The following is a 17,411-nucleotide window of genomic DNA, read 5'->3' as shown; positions in this document are numbered from 1 at the left end:
AAAGAATTGAGGCCCACAGAGACTGGCCAACTATCGCTCAGGGAATGGAAGAGCCTAAGATGGTTTAGCATTTTAAAAATTCCAGGGCATCCCCTAGCGGTCCAGTGGTTAAGACTCCGCACTTCCACACATTAGAAGAGTATGCCTTGAGGATGCGTACCTGTGTAAATGCCCACGATCCATATAAGGGCATTCCCAACCCCTCAGAAGGCTCCCTGGGGTGTCCTCTCCGTCAATACCTCCCCCAAGTTAAATGCTGTTCCGATTTTTCACAGGAGATATTTTGCCTGTTTTGAACGTCGTCCAAATGGAGCCATACAGTATGTTTCTTTTATTATCCGTGGAGTCTGAATTTGAAGTCCAGATGGTCCCACCCTAGGAACTGCCATCTTAACTATTACCCTGTACTGCCTTTTAAAGCAATGACTGCTTAGGCTGCTCTCATTTCCCCCACCTCCTCATCCGGTCCCCTCTTTCAGCTCCACCCCTGAATCCTAGCTGTGCTTCAAGCCATCAACGAAAGCTAATTAGTCAATTCTGTGTTAGAAGGTTACCCCCCCCAATGCCCCCCCCCCGCCCCCCACCCCAGCAGGCACTCTCCAGGAAGCATATGATAGAGCACACGTTGTCAAGAAGTGGGCCAATGGGAAGACGGCATATTCCAAACCGTCCACCATTCCACCAATAGGAAGGTGATGTTCCTGCCCCCTCCAACTGCCTCTGTAGAGCTGCCTCCGCCTCATGCCCTTGCAGTTTGACGCTTTCCTTGTATCCTGAGAAGGTCCCCTCAAAGCTGCTTAAGGGGTGCAGGATGGCAGGCCCTGACTCCCTACGTCTCTCCTGGGCTTTCCTCACACCTCCCCTCCCTGGAGTGGATGGGAGGGGAGGCTTTTCCAGACAAAAATAACATATATGTAAATATATATGTTTTCAAAGGTTTTCCCATGTTTTGTTTGTTTCTTTAATGGGATAATGCCTTGAGTTTTCTTTTTCTTTTTAAAGAAATATTATTTTTAAAATTTCAGTTATCTTTACAATTTGAACACCCCTCCTTCCTTTTTTTCTGAGTTCTGGGCACTGATGAGAACCACCAGCCTCCCTCTCTAGCCTCCACCTTGCCCCTCCGAGGTGAGGACCTAGGAGAGGGGAGAGGTGACACAAAAAGCTTGGGGTGGGGGGACAGAGGATGGGATGGGGTGAGTTAAGAAAGAGCAGGCACATACTTAAGAGCTGAAAAAGAAAGAGGGAATTTTAAGGTGTGAGATGGACTGGGAGGTGTAGGCCAGCTTCAGGAACTACAGAGGAAATGAATAAAAGTGTAGGAAATGGATTGATAACCAAAAATTAGGATGTCCAATTGCTCTGGATGAGGCATATTTAAAGTGCATTAAGGATCTCGAAGAGATTGGGGAAGAGCTACGCCTGATGGCTTTTGATAGTTATGAAAGATGGATCCCATAGGCCTTGAGTTTTTGGGGTGAAGGGAGGGTCTGAGGGACACTGTGTTGAGGTGTTCTCACAGCCATCTTTTCTCACCTTCTCTACCCCAGACAGGCATGACCCTGCTCTTTGTACTGGGCTGCATCTTCTTCCCGCTGAGCTTTGCTCTCCTCTGCTGGGGTCTGCAGAATCACTCCAGCCTGCGGATGGAGAGACCAGAGGCAGTTCTGGTGGCATCCAAGTAAGAGGACAGGGTGAGGGCATCCTTCCTGGGGCCAGGGCTGGTGGAGTTGATCTCCTACTTTCAGGAAGAGCTAGTGATAAGAGCAGAAGCAGACTATGTGTGTATGTGAGCGTGGGTGGGTGGGAGATACAGAATCAAAAGACACTGGCTGTGGGATCTCTTGCAAGTCATTTAACCTCTCTGAACTTCAGAGCCCCCATGTAAACCCCATGGGTTTAATAAGAATACTCACCTTCCATTCTTCGTGGAGATGTTGTGTGAGGGTCAGGTGAATTCACGTCTGTAGAATAGGGGTAGGGAATTCCTTGGCAGTCCAGCGGTTAGGACTCCGTGCTCTCACTGCCAGGGGCCCGGGTTCAATCCCTGGTCGGAGAACTAAGATCCCACAAACCATGTGGCCAAAATAAAATAAAATAAAATAGGGGTTGCAAACTCCCGCAAGTGACACAAGGGATGTTGGCTCTGTGGGGACTGTGTGAGCTGGAAGACTACTTTCTTGCCATCCAGTGGGGGCAGCAGCTGCTCGGCTCCAGCCAGACATCATGGAGTTAAGAGTGTGGGCCCAATGTTGTCTGACCTTCTGATTTTTTTCTTAAAAGAAGTTGAGCTTTTATGTGAAATCTAATTTTTAAACACTGACACATAACTTAGAATTTAAGAAAATACTATACTGGCAACACCATACTGGCCAAACGAAACATGTTTATGGACTGGCCTGGGCCCTTGTGCTGCAAATCTATGGCCTATTTGACAACGATTAGTAACATAACTGTGAACCTTAGGGAGGAGAGGGAGCCGGCAGAAGGCAGAACTTACTTGGGTGTCTGGAAGACAAAAAACCCATCTCTATCTGCTTTAATGCCCACTATCCAAAATGAAGCCACAGCTCCTTCACCAGGTCTGTGGCCCTCCCCACAGCTCAGCACCACCCTGCGGCCTTGCTCACCTTTGGCTCTGGAGCTATGCAAACATGGGTTTGAAAGCCAGCTTTGCCAATTCTCATAGCTAGGTTATCTTGGGCAGGTTTTCTGTCTATTTTTTTTTTTTTGAATCTCTAAGCCTCAGGTTCCTGTCTATAAAACAAAGATACTACCATCTGGGAAGATTAAATAAGAATGAGATAAACCACCGCACCCCGTCCCCAGCACATAGTAAACACTCAGGAAGTTGGGTCCCTTTTCCCCTTAAGTGAAGCGCTGAGGTCAGGAAGCTAGGTCCACTATTGTCTCTAAAATTGTCCCTCACTCTTGCTGCCTAAGGCCAGGGTCTGTTCCCGCAGTACGACACTAGAGGGCAGCACAAAATTGCAAATCCCAGTCCTTTGGGGAGGTGATGGCATGGGCTTTGGACAGGCAAAGGCAAATCGTAGCGTTACTATTGAGGCGTATCTTAAGACAGGCTTGAAAACCAAAGTATGGTTTGGGTAGCAGGGCCCCACGTCATGCAGAAGTCTACAGGGCAGTTGGTTTCAGGACGAGAAGGCCAAATTCCAGGGAGGCAGCATGAAAGGGTGAGAAGCAGCTCAGAGGCCAGTGTGGTTCTGGTGGGGCTTCTGACCTGCAGTGGGACTCTGGTCAAGTCACTGGGCCTTGGTTTCCTTGCAGTGGAATGAGGGGCTTGAATCAGCCAATCCCCAGGGTCCTTTCCCACATGGAAACTGGGCTGTGAAGTTGCAGAGGAAGGGGAGCCAGGAGCATAATAAACCTGAAGAAAAAGAGAGTGACCAGGGCTTAGGGGAGGCCTGAAGGACACGGGCAGGGGCGTCATCGGGATTGAAGTGGGTTTTCAGAGAAGCAGCACTTCCCCACCCTCTTCAAACCCTGCCGCCTAGTATGAGTGGTCTCTCGCGTTTTCTGAATTATGTGACCTTGGGGAGGGTCACTGAAGGCCTCGGGACCATTTCTTGACCTGTAAAAAGGGGACACATGTCGTTACCTCAGTGCTGTTACAATAGTTAGAGGAGATCATAGGACAGTCTTGCGGCGGCGTTGGGACCAGAGGCACCTCATGTATATATACCTCAGAGTTTCCCTCCCTCCCATTGGGGTGAGGGACGTGGGGGTCTCTGAGCCCAAAGGATACTGTGTTGAGGTGTTTTTATTCCCATCTGTTCCTTAAACTCATCCTTCAGAGACAGCAAGATGCACCAACTTCTCCCGCTCCCCCCCCCAGGGAATCCTCTTTCTCTCTGCCGGGGTGGGTGCCCCTAAGCTGGGACCCCGAGGCCGCTGAGGGACACATGTTGAGATGCCTCGGCAGAGGAGGAAATGGCAGGCATTTGCAAAGTACTGGTGGGAAACGGGGTCAGGCCCATCTGGGGGCCCAGGGCCTCCTCCCAGCTGGCCAAGGAGCCCCAGGCCACCTCCCTCCCCAAGAGGAGAGACGACCCTCCCCTGGCCCTCCCAGGCCGACCCTCCCAGGCAGGCCCCTGTGCCTGCCGCAGCGGCTGTCTCTTTAAGGGCCTCCCCCTCCCTCTTTCTCCGCTTCCCCCCACCTCTGTCGCAGCCGCCGCTGTGGTTCAGAGCTGCATGGGGAGATGCTGCTGCAGGTCCGGTTTCTTGGTGTCTGGTCGGTGCCATCATTTCCCTCCCCCTCCCCCGCCCTCCCCGAGCCGGCGACTTCCCGTCCCCCTCCCCCTCCCCACCGAGGGGGCAGGGGGCTGGGCACGAACTCTCCATAATGCCCCGTACAGCCTCCCGGCCGGGCCGCGGGGACTGTGGCGGCAGCGAGAGGCGGGAGAGCCGTGCTGACCGCTGACCACTTGCCCGGCTGCTCCTCTGTCTCCCCTCCCTCCCTTTCAGAGCTGGCACCACAGTCCCACCCCCCACCTCCCACCCCGCCTCCTCGGGCCCTCCCAGCCTCTCCACGTAAGCCCCCCCCCACCTGCCTCTCTCCCTCCCCTCCCCCATCCGCATCCTCCTCGTCCTGTACCCCCTCCCTCTGTCCTCTCACCCGGTCCTCCCCTCCTCGGCTCTCTCCCAACCCTCTGGCTGGCTTTCTCCTGCTCCCTTTCTCGGGTCCTCCCTGTCCCCGGTCTCTCCCCATTTCCCCAGTCTCATCTAACTCCCTTTCTCGGGTCCTCTGGTCTGACTCGACAGCCCCATCCCGTCCCTGCCCTGTCCCCTTTGTGCCCCTTTCTCTTTCTCTCTCTCCTTCCCCGGCTTGGCGTCCCTTCTCCACCTCTAACTCCCTTCAGCTCGGCCTCCCTGTCCCTTCTCGGCCGCTCGCTCGGCTCCCTGCCCGAGGCCTGAGCACCATGCTGACCCCAATGGTGGCTGGAGGGGTGGTGTTCCCCGGACTCTTCCTGCTCTCCAAGAACACGCTCCAGCGGCTGCCCCAGCTGCGCTGGGGGGAGGCCGACGCGGTCATTGTCTCAGCCAGGTAAACTGCATCCCTTCCCCGCCGCCCCAGGCTCTATGGGGATGGAATGGACCCTTGGCCCGGTGGGGACTGGGGGCTCCTGAAGTGGTCGGTGGGCTCTACCTCCAAGCTTCCCTCTCTCCTCGCTGCCTTACTCGCTGTCCCGGGAGACCGCATCCAAGCCCAGCCATCTGGTCTACTAGTATTCAGACTGCTCTCCCTCCCTTTCCCATTCACCCTCCCACCCTCCAAAACAGGTCCGGCCTGTGACTAAAACATCCCTATAGGATATTAGAGAGCAAGGCAAGGGGCACAGAGCTGTGTATTATTCGGGGCATGTGTTTGGGGGAATGAGGGACAGAGGAGTGAACAGTGGAACTCTGCACACCCTGGAATCCGGGCCAGAGTTGGAGAGGGGAGCGTGGTGGCACGCAATGAGAGAGCGGGAAAGTGACCAGGGGGAATCAGAGGCAACCGAGGGGCCATGGGATAACTGGCACCATGACTGGGCAGCTGACGGTGCCAGAACAGGCCCGTGGGCTTCCCCCTGCCATCCTGTGCTGTGCCCCCCCACTTCCCTGGAAGGGACACCTTGTCATCAGCCACTCGTGCTCAGCAGCTTCTCACCTCACGATGACCTCCCTGGTGTCCTCCTGGAGGAAGGCAACTCAGTGTCCAGTGAGGAATGGGTGAACCGAGGAGTAGCAGCCGGGCCAGTCCAGGAGCCTGAGGTGGTGTGGCTGAGTCCCGGGCAAGGCAGCCTTGGGGAAAGATGGGCAGGGAGCACCCAAGAAGTGCAGAAACTGGTCAGTAAGGAGGAGGAACCGAGGGGCGCATCTCCTGCCTCTACTGCTGCTCCCTCTTCCTCCCTAGGCTAGTGTCCTCTGTCCAAGCCGTCATGGCCTCCACAGCTGGCTACATCGTCTCCACCTCCTGCAAGCACATCATAGATGACCAGTAAGTGCCATGAGACCACCTTAGCCCCCGTTCCAGTAGCCTGTGTGTGTGTGTGACCCCTGAGTACCCCAGGTCATCTAGGGGGCTCCTTCAGTGGTCCCCAAGCCCTTAACTTGAGCCTGAGCAAGTCAACTGCAGTAGCTGCAACTCAACACCCAGGGATAAATTTATCCACATCCTGTCCTTAAAGGTCAGAACCAGGAGGAGAGGGAGCGGGGAGCAAAAAGTATTCTCAAAGCAGCTCCTAGGCTTCCCGGCCTCTCGGATCATAGTAGGTTCTGAAGGTTGTTTCCTCCCGTACCTCCTCCCACCCTTTCACCCCTCGGACCCCATTTCCAATCAGCACCCAACTGGGGTGCTTCTCTACTCATGTCGGGCTCACCCCTCCCCTCCCCCCAGAATCCAGGTGTCCAGCCCCAGCTCTGTGCATGAGAGGGACAGATGACACAAACAAGGCCACCAGTGGTTAGGCAGTGGGGTGGGGAGTGGAGGGTGAAGAGGCCAAAATTTGGCACTGGGAGCTGCTGCAGTGCCTGGCGCTTGCCAAAACCCCAGGCCTGAGAGGTAGAGCAGGAGGAGGGAGGAGAGGGGCCCTGTCCGTGGTGCTGACGGGCAGCTCTAGTTGACCCACGGGCCGCCGCCGCACAGTTGCCGGTGAGGGTGCTGATGACGCCCCACGCTTAACTTCTGGTCCTGTTCCCTCCTCTGGTGGCGCTGAGCCCCAGGGACATTGTCTGGATGCCCCAACCTAGAGACATTCCCTGTCTCCCTCGAGTTCCTTCATCTGTGGACTGAGGTCCATCCCTCCCTGGAAGGGCTGCTGCGAGGAGGAATTGACTTGTGTGTGTCTAACGCCTAGAGCACTTCTGGCCACACAGAGTGGATGCTAAACTCTTTCTTCAGACCCCCACCCCGGGGACTTGGCTTCCTCTTGTCCTCTCCCCCCATTCCCACCCCTGGGTCCAAGATGAGCCTGGATCCCCACACATTCCCTTCTCTCGCCTTCTTACAGAGGTCACTTTTCAGTTCTTACATTTTCTCCCCCGCCCCACCCAGTCTGTTCTTGTCCCTCCCCGCTTAATCCTCAGGTGGGTGGGAAGGATCAGGGTTAATCCAGGGGCAACAGCTGTTCCTACCTCTGAGCACCTAATTGCTGAAGAGGGTGGGAATGGGTTTAACCCTGCACACTGGAGCCCAGGGCCTGGAGGTCCTGGAGCCCCACAAGCTAGTGGTGTCACCGTGTCTGCTGTGACTGACTCTCCAGGCCACTCTCTGCTCTAACTTCTCTTGGGCCAGTGGGACCCCTTTCCACCTTCCTGCCCTTCGTCTCTAACCTGGGCCACTGCCTCCTCTCCTCTCTCTCTCCCTCTTGGTCACACACTCCAGCATGGGTCTCTGCTTCTCTTTTCCTGAAATCATCCCTGCTAGAGTGGGCTGCCTGTCCCCTTCCAGACCAGCCTTCCCCAGGGTTCACCTTCTGTTTCCATCTCACCCCTGGTCCTCAGCTGCCCTGCCCTCAGGTCTCACTCCACTTCTCCCTTCAGCAGCTGCTCTTATTTTGTCCTCATATTTGCGTCCCTTCTGGCTGACTTTGCTTTCATCCCTCCACCGAGCTGGGCGAGTTCCCCTGGGCCTGCCTCTTCGACCTCCCACCCCACCTCGGACCTGTCACAGGACTACAGATTCAAGAGAAGGTGCTTCAAGTGCTGACTCGAGAAGAAAAATGCAATGTTGCGTATTCATGCACTTTTCATTTTTGTTTACTCACTAAGTGCCTGGAACTTTCTCTGCTCTTGACTCCTTTTGCTCAGCGTTTTCTCCATAATGCTTGGCTGTACCTGAAAAAACAAGAGATGGGGCCACATTCAAGCAGAGCAAACACCGCTGACAGCACCACCAACTCCCCAGTGCGGCCTGTCTGGGACCCCTGTCTCGAATCTTCTAGGGGACAGCAGGGCTGAGAGGGAGAGCTGTGGAGCCAGACTTCTCATGTTGATCCCTTGGTCAGGTTACCTAGCCTCTCTCACCTGTAAAATGGGGTGACAACCATACCTACTTTTTATAGGCTTTCTGTGGGGAGTAAATACGTTTGTGCATGTAAAAGATTTAGAATATTAGAATAGTGCCCGCATGTAATAAGCAGTCAATTGATGTCAGCCAATATGCTCTCTCCCCACCACTCCCAGAATTACTCTTCTGCTGTAATTCGTCCTGATCTCAGCTGTTTCTCAGATCTGGTCTGGCTTGTTTTCTCACTCTATCTCGGCCCTCAGGTCTGTGGCTGTCTTCTGGTCTCTCTTCCTTTTTCTCCCACCATATTGCACAGAGAGAGAGAGAGAGAGAGAGAAAGAGAGAGAGAGGGAGAATGTGAATGAATGAATATGAATCCTGGGTGGGTCCTCAGGTCAGTCGGTGTTTGAATCCCAGCCCTACTACTTACCAGCTGTGTGATAGTGTGACCTTGGGCAAGTTTTTCACCCTCTACCCTTGTAACTTGAGAGTCCACTTCCGTCTCAGCGTTGTTACGAATATCACCTGAGATCTGACTCCCGTGATGCGTCCAGCATGGACCCCGGCACCTGGCAACTGCCCTGCCCATCCCCTTTCCTCCTTGACCCCCCTTTCTCTCTGCCCGACAGACACTGGCTTTCCTCTGCCTACACGCAATTTGCGGTGCCCTACTTCATCTATGACATCTACGCCATGTTCCTCTGTCACTGGCACAAGCACCAGGTCAAGGGGCACGGAGGGGACGAAGCGGGGACCAGAGCCCCGGGCAGCACCTGGGCCGCGGCACGCGGCTACCTGCACAAGGAGTTCCTCATGGTCCTCCACCATGCTGTCATGGTGCTCGTGTGCTTCCCACTGTCCGTGGTGAGTGGGGCCGCTGAGAGCCAGGGCCCCGTGTCCTGCTCATGCCAGCACTGCAGGAGCCTAGGAAGCCCTGGGTCCAGGTCCCAGCAGCAGGGCAGGCCCAGGATGGAGGGCCCCATGGAGGGGTTAATGAGCTCCAGCCCAGCCCCAAACAGCAAGAGGGTGGATCGCACCCAGCTGTGGTGCTTTGGAGCTGTGGTTACACACCACTGCCTCTGAGACTCAGTTTCTCATCTGTAGTATCAGGAATACCATCTCACCTGCAGGATGGTTGGAGGGATACGGTGAGTTAGTGCTCCCAGCTCAGCTACTGTTCACCTGTGCTCAGACTTTCAGAGTGAAGCATCCCCAAAAGTGACGGGGGTGGGGGGGCAGGTGCTGCCCAGGAACCCAGGCTCAGGGCAGGCGGTTTCCTTCCTCTCCTCTCAGGTGTGGCGTCAAGGCAAGGGAGATTTCTTTCTAGGCTGCTTGCTGATGGCAGAGGTCAGTACCCCCTTCGTCTGCCTTGGCAAGATCCTCATCCAGGTGAGAGGGGCGCTGGGGGTTCTGAGCGTGACAGGAGGACCGGGGAAGGGCGGGCACTTTTAGGGACCGATTGGAGATGCTTTAAAGGACAGGTGAAGAGTCGGGGCTATAAGGCGGGGTATAGGGGAGGCGTCAGGGCGGAGGGGGGCGGGTGGAGGGGAGCGGGGCCTGGGGCCCCTAACCTGGCCCCTGTCCGAGGAAGGCGAGGCAGGGAGGTGGGCCGAGGGGGGAGGTGGCCCGGGGGCTGAGCCGGGGGCGTGGCCGGAGGCGCCCCGCCCCTCACCCCGCCCCTGTCTGCCCGCCCCGCCCGCAGTACAAGCAGCAGCACACGCTGCTGCACAAGGTGAACGGGGCCCTGATGCTGCTCAGCTTCCTCTGCTGCCGGGTGCTGCTCTTCCCCTACCTGTACTGGGCCTACGGGCGGCACGCGGGCCTGCCCCTGCTCGCCGTGCCGCTCGCCATCCCGGCCCACGTCAACCTGGGCGCCGCGCTGCTCCTAGCCCCGCAGCTCTACTGGTTCTTCCTCATCTGCCGCGGGGCCTGCCGCCTCTTCCGGCCCCGGGGCTCCCGGCCGCCCTCCCCCTGTCAGACCCAGGACTGAGGGTGGGGCCGGGGGCCGGGGGCCCTCCCCACCCCACCCCTACGCCGTGGGGACAGGGCTCTGGGGCTGCTGGGTGGGGGGAGGAGCCAGTGGCCTCTTGCCCTGACAGCCCCCGGGAACAGACAGATGGACTCCGAAGGGGTGGGGACATGTCCCCTCAGGGGCTGAGGGCTGGGACCAGGTGAGTTGGAAGGCAGGGAGAGGGGACCTCTCCCTACAGTGCCTGAACCGAGCGAGGGTCGACCCCCTCCTGCCTAGCCTCTGTCTCCATCACCTCCCCTGGGCCCTGGAGAAGCGAAGGAAGAGGAAGAAGACGCACCCCTTCCCAACCGCTTAGGGCTCAAGGCTGTGGGGAGCCTGAGGGGACCAGGACTCACAGAATTGTCGGGGAGGCCCTGCTGCCAAGGCCATGCCAGCCCCCCTGCTGCAAACTCCTCTCAACTCCCTGTCACCTGGGAGGGAGGGGACACCCTATCTAATGCCCGTGGGCTCGCTCAGGGCTGGCTGTCCCCACTGCTCCTCTCCAGGGGAGGCCAACCTGAGGAATCTTATTTATTTTATTAATTCGTCCAAATGCAAACTCGTTTGTGGGTGTCGGGGGAGGGAGGTGGTTGCTACCCCCCAGCCTTCCCAGTGCTGAGCAACCCCGGGGGCAGGTGGGGGGCCGCCTGGTCCCTTCCCCATTAGGCTGCACATCTTGCCCTCGGGCCCTGGCATGTCCCTGGTGCTACAGACCTCTCAAGGCTTCCTCCAGTCTGGGGTCGGGGGACCCTGGGAGGTGCTTTACAGACCGCTAATAAAGACGATCTGCGTGAACGCCACCAAGGCCCTCGTCACCCAGTTCTTTGGGGCTGGGAAGGGAGCAGGCGCCTGGGGATAGAAAGCACAATGACTGGTTGACCGCAGGACAGGGCAGGGCCCCCGGCCTGGGTCGCTGAGCAGTCAGGGAGAAAGAAGCAAGGACTTTTATTCATCAGCAGGAGAGGAGGGCGGGTATGGGCACTCAGGGCAGAGTCCAGGGCCCTCGTCCATCCGGCTTTTTAGGCCCCTTTCTCACAGCTCCTATTGGGTGTGGAGATCAGAGGTGGGAGGTCACGCCACCACCGCCTCCCTGGGCTTTGGGTCCTTCAGCCTCTCCCAAGGAAGGTTGAGGTGGGCGGGGCTTGGGGAGGGGGACAGGCCTTACATGTGTGTGCAGAACTGGAAAAGCAGGAAGATGAAGGCCACCACCAGAGCGCCCACCAGGATGTGATGGAAGAGCATGGAGTCGGAGCCTGCTAGACAGTGAGGTTGAGGCAGGGGCCCTGGACTCACCTCCAACCGAAGGGCCAAGGGCAGCTGTCCTCCAGGCCCCGTCAAGGAGGGCAGCCCCTTCTCAAGCTGGGTCATACCTGAGTTAACAAAGATGACAGGTCTCTCTCCAATGAACTGGGCCAGGGCCAGGAGCCTGGCTTGGTCCGAGTCTGGGTAATCAAAGAAGTCAGGTCTGTCTAGGAAGAGTGGAGACTCTGCTCCCCGGGCCAAGGCCTTGGCATTCTCCAGGATGGGTGCTGGGGACCCAGAGCAAAGTCTATGAAAGAGCCAAACAGACCCGTGCCCCCCACCCAAGAGGCTGAGGCAGACCCAGGGCCTGGCCAGGCCACAGAGCCCTAGTACAGCTGTGGAGGGCCTTGATTTTGTTCCAGGAACTTCTTGAGGGTCAGCTGAGCTCTCCATGAGAGGACCCACGCCAAACAGGGAGGATGGGAGAGAAGCATGGAGAGCAAAGAGAAAAGCCCAGGCTTGGCCTCCCAGCCTCTCAGGGGCAGGAACCCCACACCCCAGCCTTCCTCCTTCCCACTGTTCCCAGGACAGCTTCCCACCTGATTCTACGGTTCCCAGCCCAGCCAGCCACATCCACACCTGCGCCCACTGCCACGGCCTCATCACCCTTCCACTCCAGTGATGCGGTGAGGGCTCTGTGATGTCACCGCCCAGAGCCATTCTGATCACACACTCTAGGGTGAGGGGAGAGAGAAAGTGCTAGGATCTGGAATCCTTCCCCCCAAGCCTCCGAATCCAACGGGAAGGGATTGGGACCCACAGAGCCTTTGGGCTGATGCTGATGATAGAACAATAACAGTGGAAGCCCCAGGATTTACAGATAGGGGGACTTGGTTGGGCAATCTTGCTGAAAGCCGGGACTAAGGAAAGCTGCATTCGTATAGCAGGCATAGTGGATTTGCGGGGGGAGGGGGGACAGGCCTAAACATCTCCACTTACCCCTTGGATTGACCACAGATAGCATTTATTGAGCACTTGCTACTATGCCAAGTACTTTAAATGGACTGACTCATTTAACCATCATAAAATCCTATGAGGTAGGTACTGCTGCCCTCATCTTATAGAAGAGGGAGACAAGGCATAGATGGGCAAAGTGATGTGGGCAACACACACTTCCCAATGGCATGTATCCTCCTCCCTGAGCCTACCCCCTGCCTCGTGTCCTCAAATGCAGGGGCACAGGGGTCTCCCCCATGCCCAAACTCTGTCTCGTAGTGCTCAGCTGAGGACAACCCTGGGGTTAGCAACCTAGACAAATAACAGGCATTTCCACTAGGTGGCAGCAGTGTCTATGCCTGCCTGCTTGTTTCCCTGTTCTTGCCCAAGGAAGGCACAGCTCCCAGGCTCCAGGCCCTCCCGCCTCATCCCATCAGGTTGTATCAGGTGCTGCAGGGAAAGGTATTGCAGGCATGGGGGTTGTCAGAGGAAGTCCCCCGGCCCATCTCGGGGCAGGTCTCTTGGTCATGCACAGAGCCTTCACAGGCTACCCCTCTCTGGGTGGGCTCCCCCAAGGGCCATCCCATTTACCCTTTCTAGTTTCTGCTTTTCCCTTATTTGTCACTTCCCAACAGCCACTTTCACTCCTCTTGCCCCCCCAACCAGTGGCTAAGAATTAGCTCCCTTCTGATTGGAAGGTGGGCCTGTCTGTCACACATGTGTCCCGCCCCACCCAAGCCCAAGGACACTTCAGGGTCTCCTTGGTTTTATTACACAGTTGCCTATTCAGCAGCCTCTGACAGTCCCAGTTCCATGACATGCCCCACACCAGGCATGTGTCTGTGGCGTGTATGAGGTCCTCTGTCCTACGGAAGGAGGCTCCTTCCTCCACTGGATTCGTACCCCTCATCTTTCCGATCCTCAGGGACAACCCAACCATTCTCCTCGCAGCAACCCTGGGAGGTACTTGTCAGGGTCAGCTTCTACTTCCCAAACAAGGAAAAGGCACAAAAAGAAAAAAAGGGGGGGAAAGAGGAGACAGACTAACATCTATGGGGCCTCCTGCAGGACTGGCTCCTGTGGGCCTCTTTTCCCTACACTTATCTCTTCTAAGAAAGAGGAAGTGATTTACCCAATGACGCAGGCATGTGAAGGGCAGCAGGGACTCAACCTGGTTCCTGGCTCTGGCCCAGGGCCCCCTCCCCAAGTCTGCATGCAGCTGCCCTTGGGGCCTTAGCTGGGAGATGGGGTCCTGAGAGAAGGGGTCCAGAGCCTTTAGCCTTTGGAGTAGATTTGGTAGTTTCCTCCGTTGCCTCAAAAGAACACTGCTGTCCTCTCTACCAGAAAAGGCCCTTTGCGACAGCCTGTTTCAGGCCATCCTGGATAACCCCGTGGTGCAGCTGGGCCTGACCAACCCTAAAATCTTACTGACATTTGAAGACATGCTCGAGAACCCGCTGAACAGCACCCAGTGGATGAACGATGCCGAGACGGGCCCAGTCATGCTGCAGATCTCCCGCATTTTCCAGACCCTGAACTGCACGTAGGCCACGTGCTCCAGCCGCGGGGTCCAGGAGGGCGGCCTCTTACTTCCCAGCCGAGGGCTGGGAAGAGCGGACAGACCCCGGGGTGCCCTGGGCTGGGGAGCGGAGAAGGGCGGGCCGGAGGGGGCCCCACCCTGGGTGTTGGGTGCCCAGGCCACACTCGTGCTTGGATCTTCCTGCTGAAAAACCTCTGTGGCGGCAGCGTGCTCAGCCGTGCCTCTAGCCTCTGACAGTGTTTACAGACAAGGTCGTCACCCCGGGAAGGGGTCACCTCCCTCCAGTGTCCCTCTGGGCTCTTGAAACGCTACTTGGATTGACCTGTAAGCGCTGCTTGTAGAGTCCATTTGTTATTTGAAAGATGGCATGTTTCAATCCAAAGTGTTAACGTCAAGGGTACTAACTTAAGTAGAACTCGCAGATGACTTTTCTTTAATAAATGAATTCCCCTTTTCCAAAAAAAAGAAAAGGCCCTTTGGACACAAGCAGTGAATTATCCATTCATTTATTCATCCAACGATTAAATAAATGTATTGAGCTCCTGTTATGTGCTGGGCTCCATTTATGGCTTAGATAGAAATCACCAGGGCATGGTCTCTGCCTGCGGGGACCACAGGGGAGAGAACTCAGGGATGCACATCGTTCAGAGTATAGACAGACAATCCCTAAGGGGCTGTCTACACTTGCTGTCATCGCTCCCTCACCTTTAGTGTATTCTTCAAACCCTTCAGACCTGGCTTTGTCCCTCCCACTGCACTGAAGCCACTTTGGCCAGGTCTGCCAATGACCCCATAACTTGCCACATCTAACGATCACTTCTCTCTTTTTACTTCTGTCATCTAATGGTTGGTTCTGTCTGTCAGCATCCTGCCTCCAGGCATGGGGGCCACACTCATCAGTTTTCTCAACTCCTCCTCCTCTGAGCTGCTCAGGCTTGGACCTTCTCTTTTCTATCTATACCCTCTCTCCCTAGGTGATCTCATCCAGTCGCATGGCTTTAAATACCATCTATACGCTGATGACTCACAAATGTATATTTCCAGCCCAGCCCTCTCCTCTCCTCCAGACTCCCCTACCCAACTTCCTGCATCATGGCTCTGTATGTCCAAAAACATCTCAAACTCAATAGATCCCAAATGGAGCTCTTGATTCTCCTATCTCAAACCTGCGCCTTTTTTCCATCGCAGCAAATGGGCTCACTATTCCTCTAGATGCTCGGCTCAACACAAAAACCTAGGAATCGTCTCAAACCCCTCCCTATTTCTCTCCTGACAAACCCATAATCAAGACCTGTTGGCTAGGACCTCCCTGGAGGTCCAGTGGTTAACACTCCCTGCCTCCATTGCAGGGGGCGCAGGTTCGATCCCTGGCCAGGGAACTAAGATCCCACATGGCACGTGCAGTCAAAAAAAAAAAAAAAAGACCTGTTGGCTCATCTCCAACCTAAATCTCAAATCCATCCACTTCCCTTCCCCTCCAGTGCCGCCCTGCCCCCCTTCATTCAAGCCAGCCCTATGTCTCATCTGGCTTATTGCAACGACCTATGGACTGCTTGATCTCTATTCCCTCTTCCCCAAGCGAGAACAGACCAGAACACGTGGATCCACTACTTAAAACCCTCCAGTGGCTTCCCTTGCCTCCTGTGTTATTTTGAACTTCTTACCCTGATCTGCGACACTCTTGTCTACCTACCCACCTCGGGTTTTCCCGAGCTTCCCTTCCTCGGCACACCCCAGCCTTTGCACACACCTCTGCCTAGGACACTCTTGCCCCAACTTGACCCAGTAATTCCTCCTCATCTTCCAGGTCACAGCTGAGACGACACTTCCCCTGGGAAGTGAACCTGAGTTTTCTGACCATGCCCTGTCACCACATCAGTCTGACTGCACTGGAGTTGTCTGTGTATTTGTCTGTCTCCCCTACAAGCCTGTAAAGCCAGAGATCATTGGCCTTGGTCGTAGCCCTAGCACCACAGTATAGAATAAGTATTCAGTAAATACTTACTGGCTTAATGGATGGACGAAAAGCCTTTCCACCTCTGGACAAACCAGGGCTCAGAACTGTCTGTATTTTCCCCCGCGACTGGCTGGAACTCCAGCCTCATCCTTGCCTTCGTGCAACAAGGCTTTCTAGAGGTGAGCTGCTGGGCCTGAGCTAAACCCCAGAAGAAGAAAGCAGTGCAGGAAGCAGGGCTGGGCTTCTTGCCCAGCTCGCCCCTCCTTTTACTGCAGGCCCAGGTCTGCCTCTCCCCAAACCCACCCGCTCCTGGACGGTGTCTCCCTTAGTCCTGCCTCCTCCTTTCTTATCCTGGAGAACCTCAGAGGAAACCTAATGGTTGCCTTTATCTAAAAAAAGATATTATTTTAGTGTATTCTTTTGAGTAGGTAACATATGCACATGGTACAAAATAAATCCTCTTCCTGCCCTCCCCTGCCTCACAGCAGCCTCCTCAGAGGTCACCATAGTTACCACTTTCTTGTGCAGCCTTCCAGGAATAATTTATGCGCAAATAAACAAACATATATAAACGCTTTTTTTTTTTTCCCCTCAAATGGCAGCATTCCATTCATGCGCCTCCTTACCTTAGCTTTTTCAGTTACCATGAGATTGTGAAGATGATTCTGTACAAGCACATAAAGGGCCTCTTTCTTGTCATGGCTGCATGTTATTTCACTGTGTGAAATTCTCATAACTGATTGAACCAGTCGTGGACATTTAGGTTGTTTCCAGTCTTTTGCCATTGAAGACATGCTGCCGTTAATAGCCTTGAACTTCTATTATTTTGCTCATGGGCCAAATCCTAGAAGTGGATTTTTTGGATCAAAGAGTCTGACAGTGGCTATGTAACTGAAAGTGGGGTCCGGCTGCTTGCTGCGCAAAAGCCAATAAAGGAGCAAGGTTGGTGCAGAGGAACGTTTGCTTTATTTTGGGTGCTGGCAACCAGTGGGGAGGGTGGACTCCTGTCCAAAGGGCAACTCCCCCCCACTGACAATCAGTGGGCAAGAGCTTTTATAGATGGAGGGAGGGGGCTACATGCAGGAACAGCACAGTCAGCTCTGACAGTCATGTTGAAATTGGTCCTGCGGTGGTCTGATCAGTGTCATCTTGATTGTTTTAAGTACAGTTAGTCTTTAGTTCCAGGGTTGATTTGTTCCCATTTCTTGGAGGCCAGTTCTTGGAATTGTGGGAGCTTATGTCATGGCTACAGTCCGGGCATCATGTAGTTAACTTCTTCCACCTGGTGCGGGTTTCAGTATCTACAAGACAGCTCACGGGAGATGGCTCAGAATATTATCTATAGCCCTTGAGAAGGAACTAAGGGTCCTTAACTATGCTTAATGACTAAACTATTATTATTTAGTCTTGCTGGGCTGTTTTCCTTTGTTTCTGCATTTTCTCACTTCTCTGATCAAACGTATTCTTTTTTTAAAAAATTATTTATTTATTTAATTTTTAATGTATTTTTGGCTGCATTGGGTCTTTGTTGCTGCACTGTGGGCTTTTCTCTAGTTGTGGCTAGCGGGGGCTACTCTTCGTTGCGGAGCACGGGCTTCTCATTGCGGTGGCTTCTCATTGAGGAGCACGGGCTCTAGGCACGAGGACTTTAGTA

The 17,411-nt window shown here is 55.0% G+C and overlaps 2 protein-coding genes and 1 long non-coding RNA gene across 3 annotated transcripts; 1 reads left to right on the top strand and 2 right to left on the bottom strand.

The window, feature by feature from the left end:
• Positions 1-596: 596 nt before the first annotated feature.
• LOC137206957 (uncharacterized) lies at positions 597-4,450 on the bottom strand. The gene is made up of 3 exons (XR_010934877.1): positions 4,179-4,450; positions 3,242-3,388; positions 597-1,640 (listed from the first exon to the last, which is right to left on the bottom strand). It is a non-coding gene; the product is annotated as an uncharacterized lncRNA (long non-coding RNA).
• Positions 4,441-10,822, top strand: TLCD3B (TLC domain containing 3B). Its single transcript, XM_067706203.1, has 5 exons — positions 4,441-5,065; positions 5,918-6,001; positions 8,641-8,875; positions 9,305-9,400; positions 9,714-10,822. Exons 1-5 carry the CDS (start codon positions 4,941-4,943, stop codon positions 9,999-10,001), a joined length of 828 nt encoding a protein of 275 aa, XP_067562304.1. The 5' UTR covers positions 4,441-4,940; the 3' UTR covers positions 10,002-10,822.
• Positions 10,823-11,183: 361 nt separating this feature from the next.
• On the bottom strand, positions 11,184-11,927 carry C15H16orf92 (chromosome 15 C16orf92 homolog). The gene is made up of 3 exons (XM_067705232.1): positions 11,864-11,927; positions 11,393-11,551; positions 11,184-11,275 (listed from the first exon to the last, which is right to left on the bottom strand). The coding sequence occupies exons 1-3, from the start codon at positions 11,925-11,927 to the stop codon at positions 11,184-11,186; spliced, it is 315 nt and encodes a 104-aa protein (XP_067561333.1).
• Positions 11,928-17,411: the final 5,484 nt, after the last annotated feature.

The sequence above is a fragment of the Pseudorca crassidens genome, chromosome 15, assembly GCF_039906515.1.
Source record: "Pseudorca crassidens isolate mPseCra1 chromosome 15, mPseCra1.hap1, whole genome shotgun sequence".
NCBI lineage: Eukaryota > Metazoa > Chordata > Mammalia > Artiodactyla > Delphinidae > Pseudorca > Pseudorca crassidens.
Note: the sequence above shows the minus strand (reverse complement) of the source record. Positions and strands in the feature narration are given on the sequence as shown.

Excerpts from the sequence above, each read along its gene's own strand:
- TLCD3B (XM_067706203.1), top strand. The coding sequence starts at position 4,941 with ATGCTGACCCCAATGGTGGCTGGAGGGGTGGTGTTCCCCGGACTCTTC. Across the intron at positions 8,876-9,304 it reads TGTGCTTCCCACTGTCCGTG|GTGTGGCGTCAAGGCAAGGG; the intron begins GTGAGTGGGGCC and ends CTCTCCTCTCAG. Across the intron at positions 9,401-9,713 it reads TTGGCAAGATCCTCATCCAG|TACAAGCAGCAGCACACGCT; the intron begins GTGAGAGGGGCG and ends CCCCGCCCGCAG.
- C15H16orf92 (XM_067705232.1), bottom strand. The coding sequence starts at position 11,927 with ATGAGGCCGTGGCAGTGGGCGCAGGTGTGGATGTGGCTGGCTGGGCTG. Across the intron at positions 11,552-11,863 it reads GCTGGGAACCGTAGAATCAG|CACCCATCCTGGAGAATGCC; the intron begins GTGGGAAGCTGT and ends CTGGGTCCCCAG. Across the intron at positions 11,276-11,392 it reads TGTCATCTTTGTTAACTCAG|GCTCCGACTCCATGCTCTTC; the intron begins GTATGACCCAGC and ends ACTGTCTAGCAG.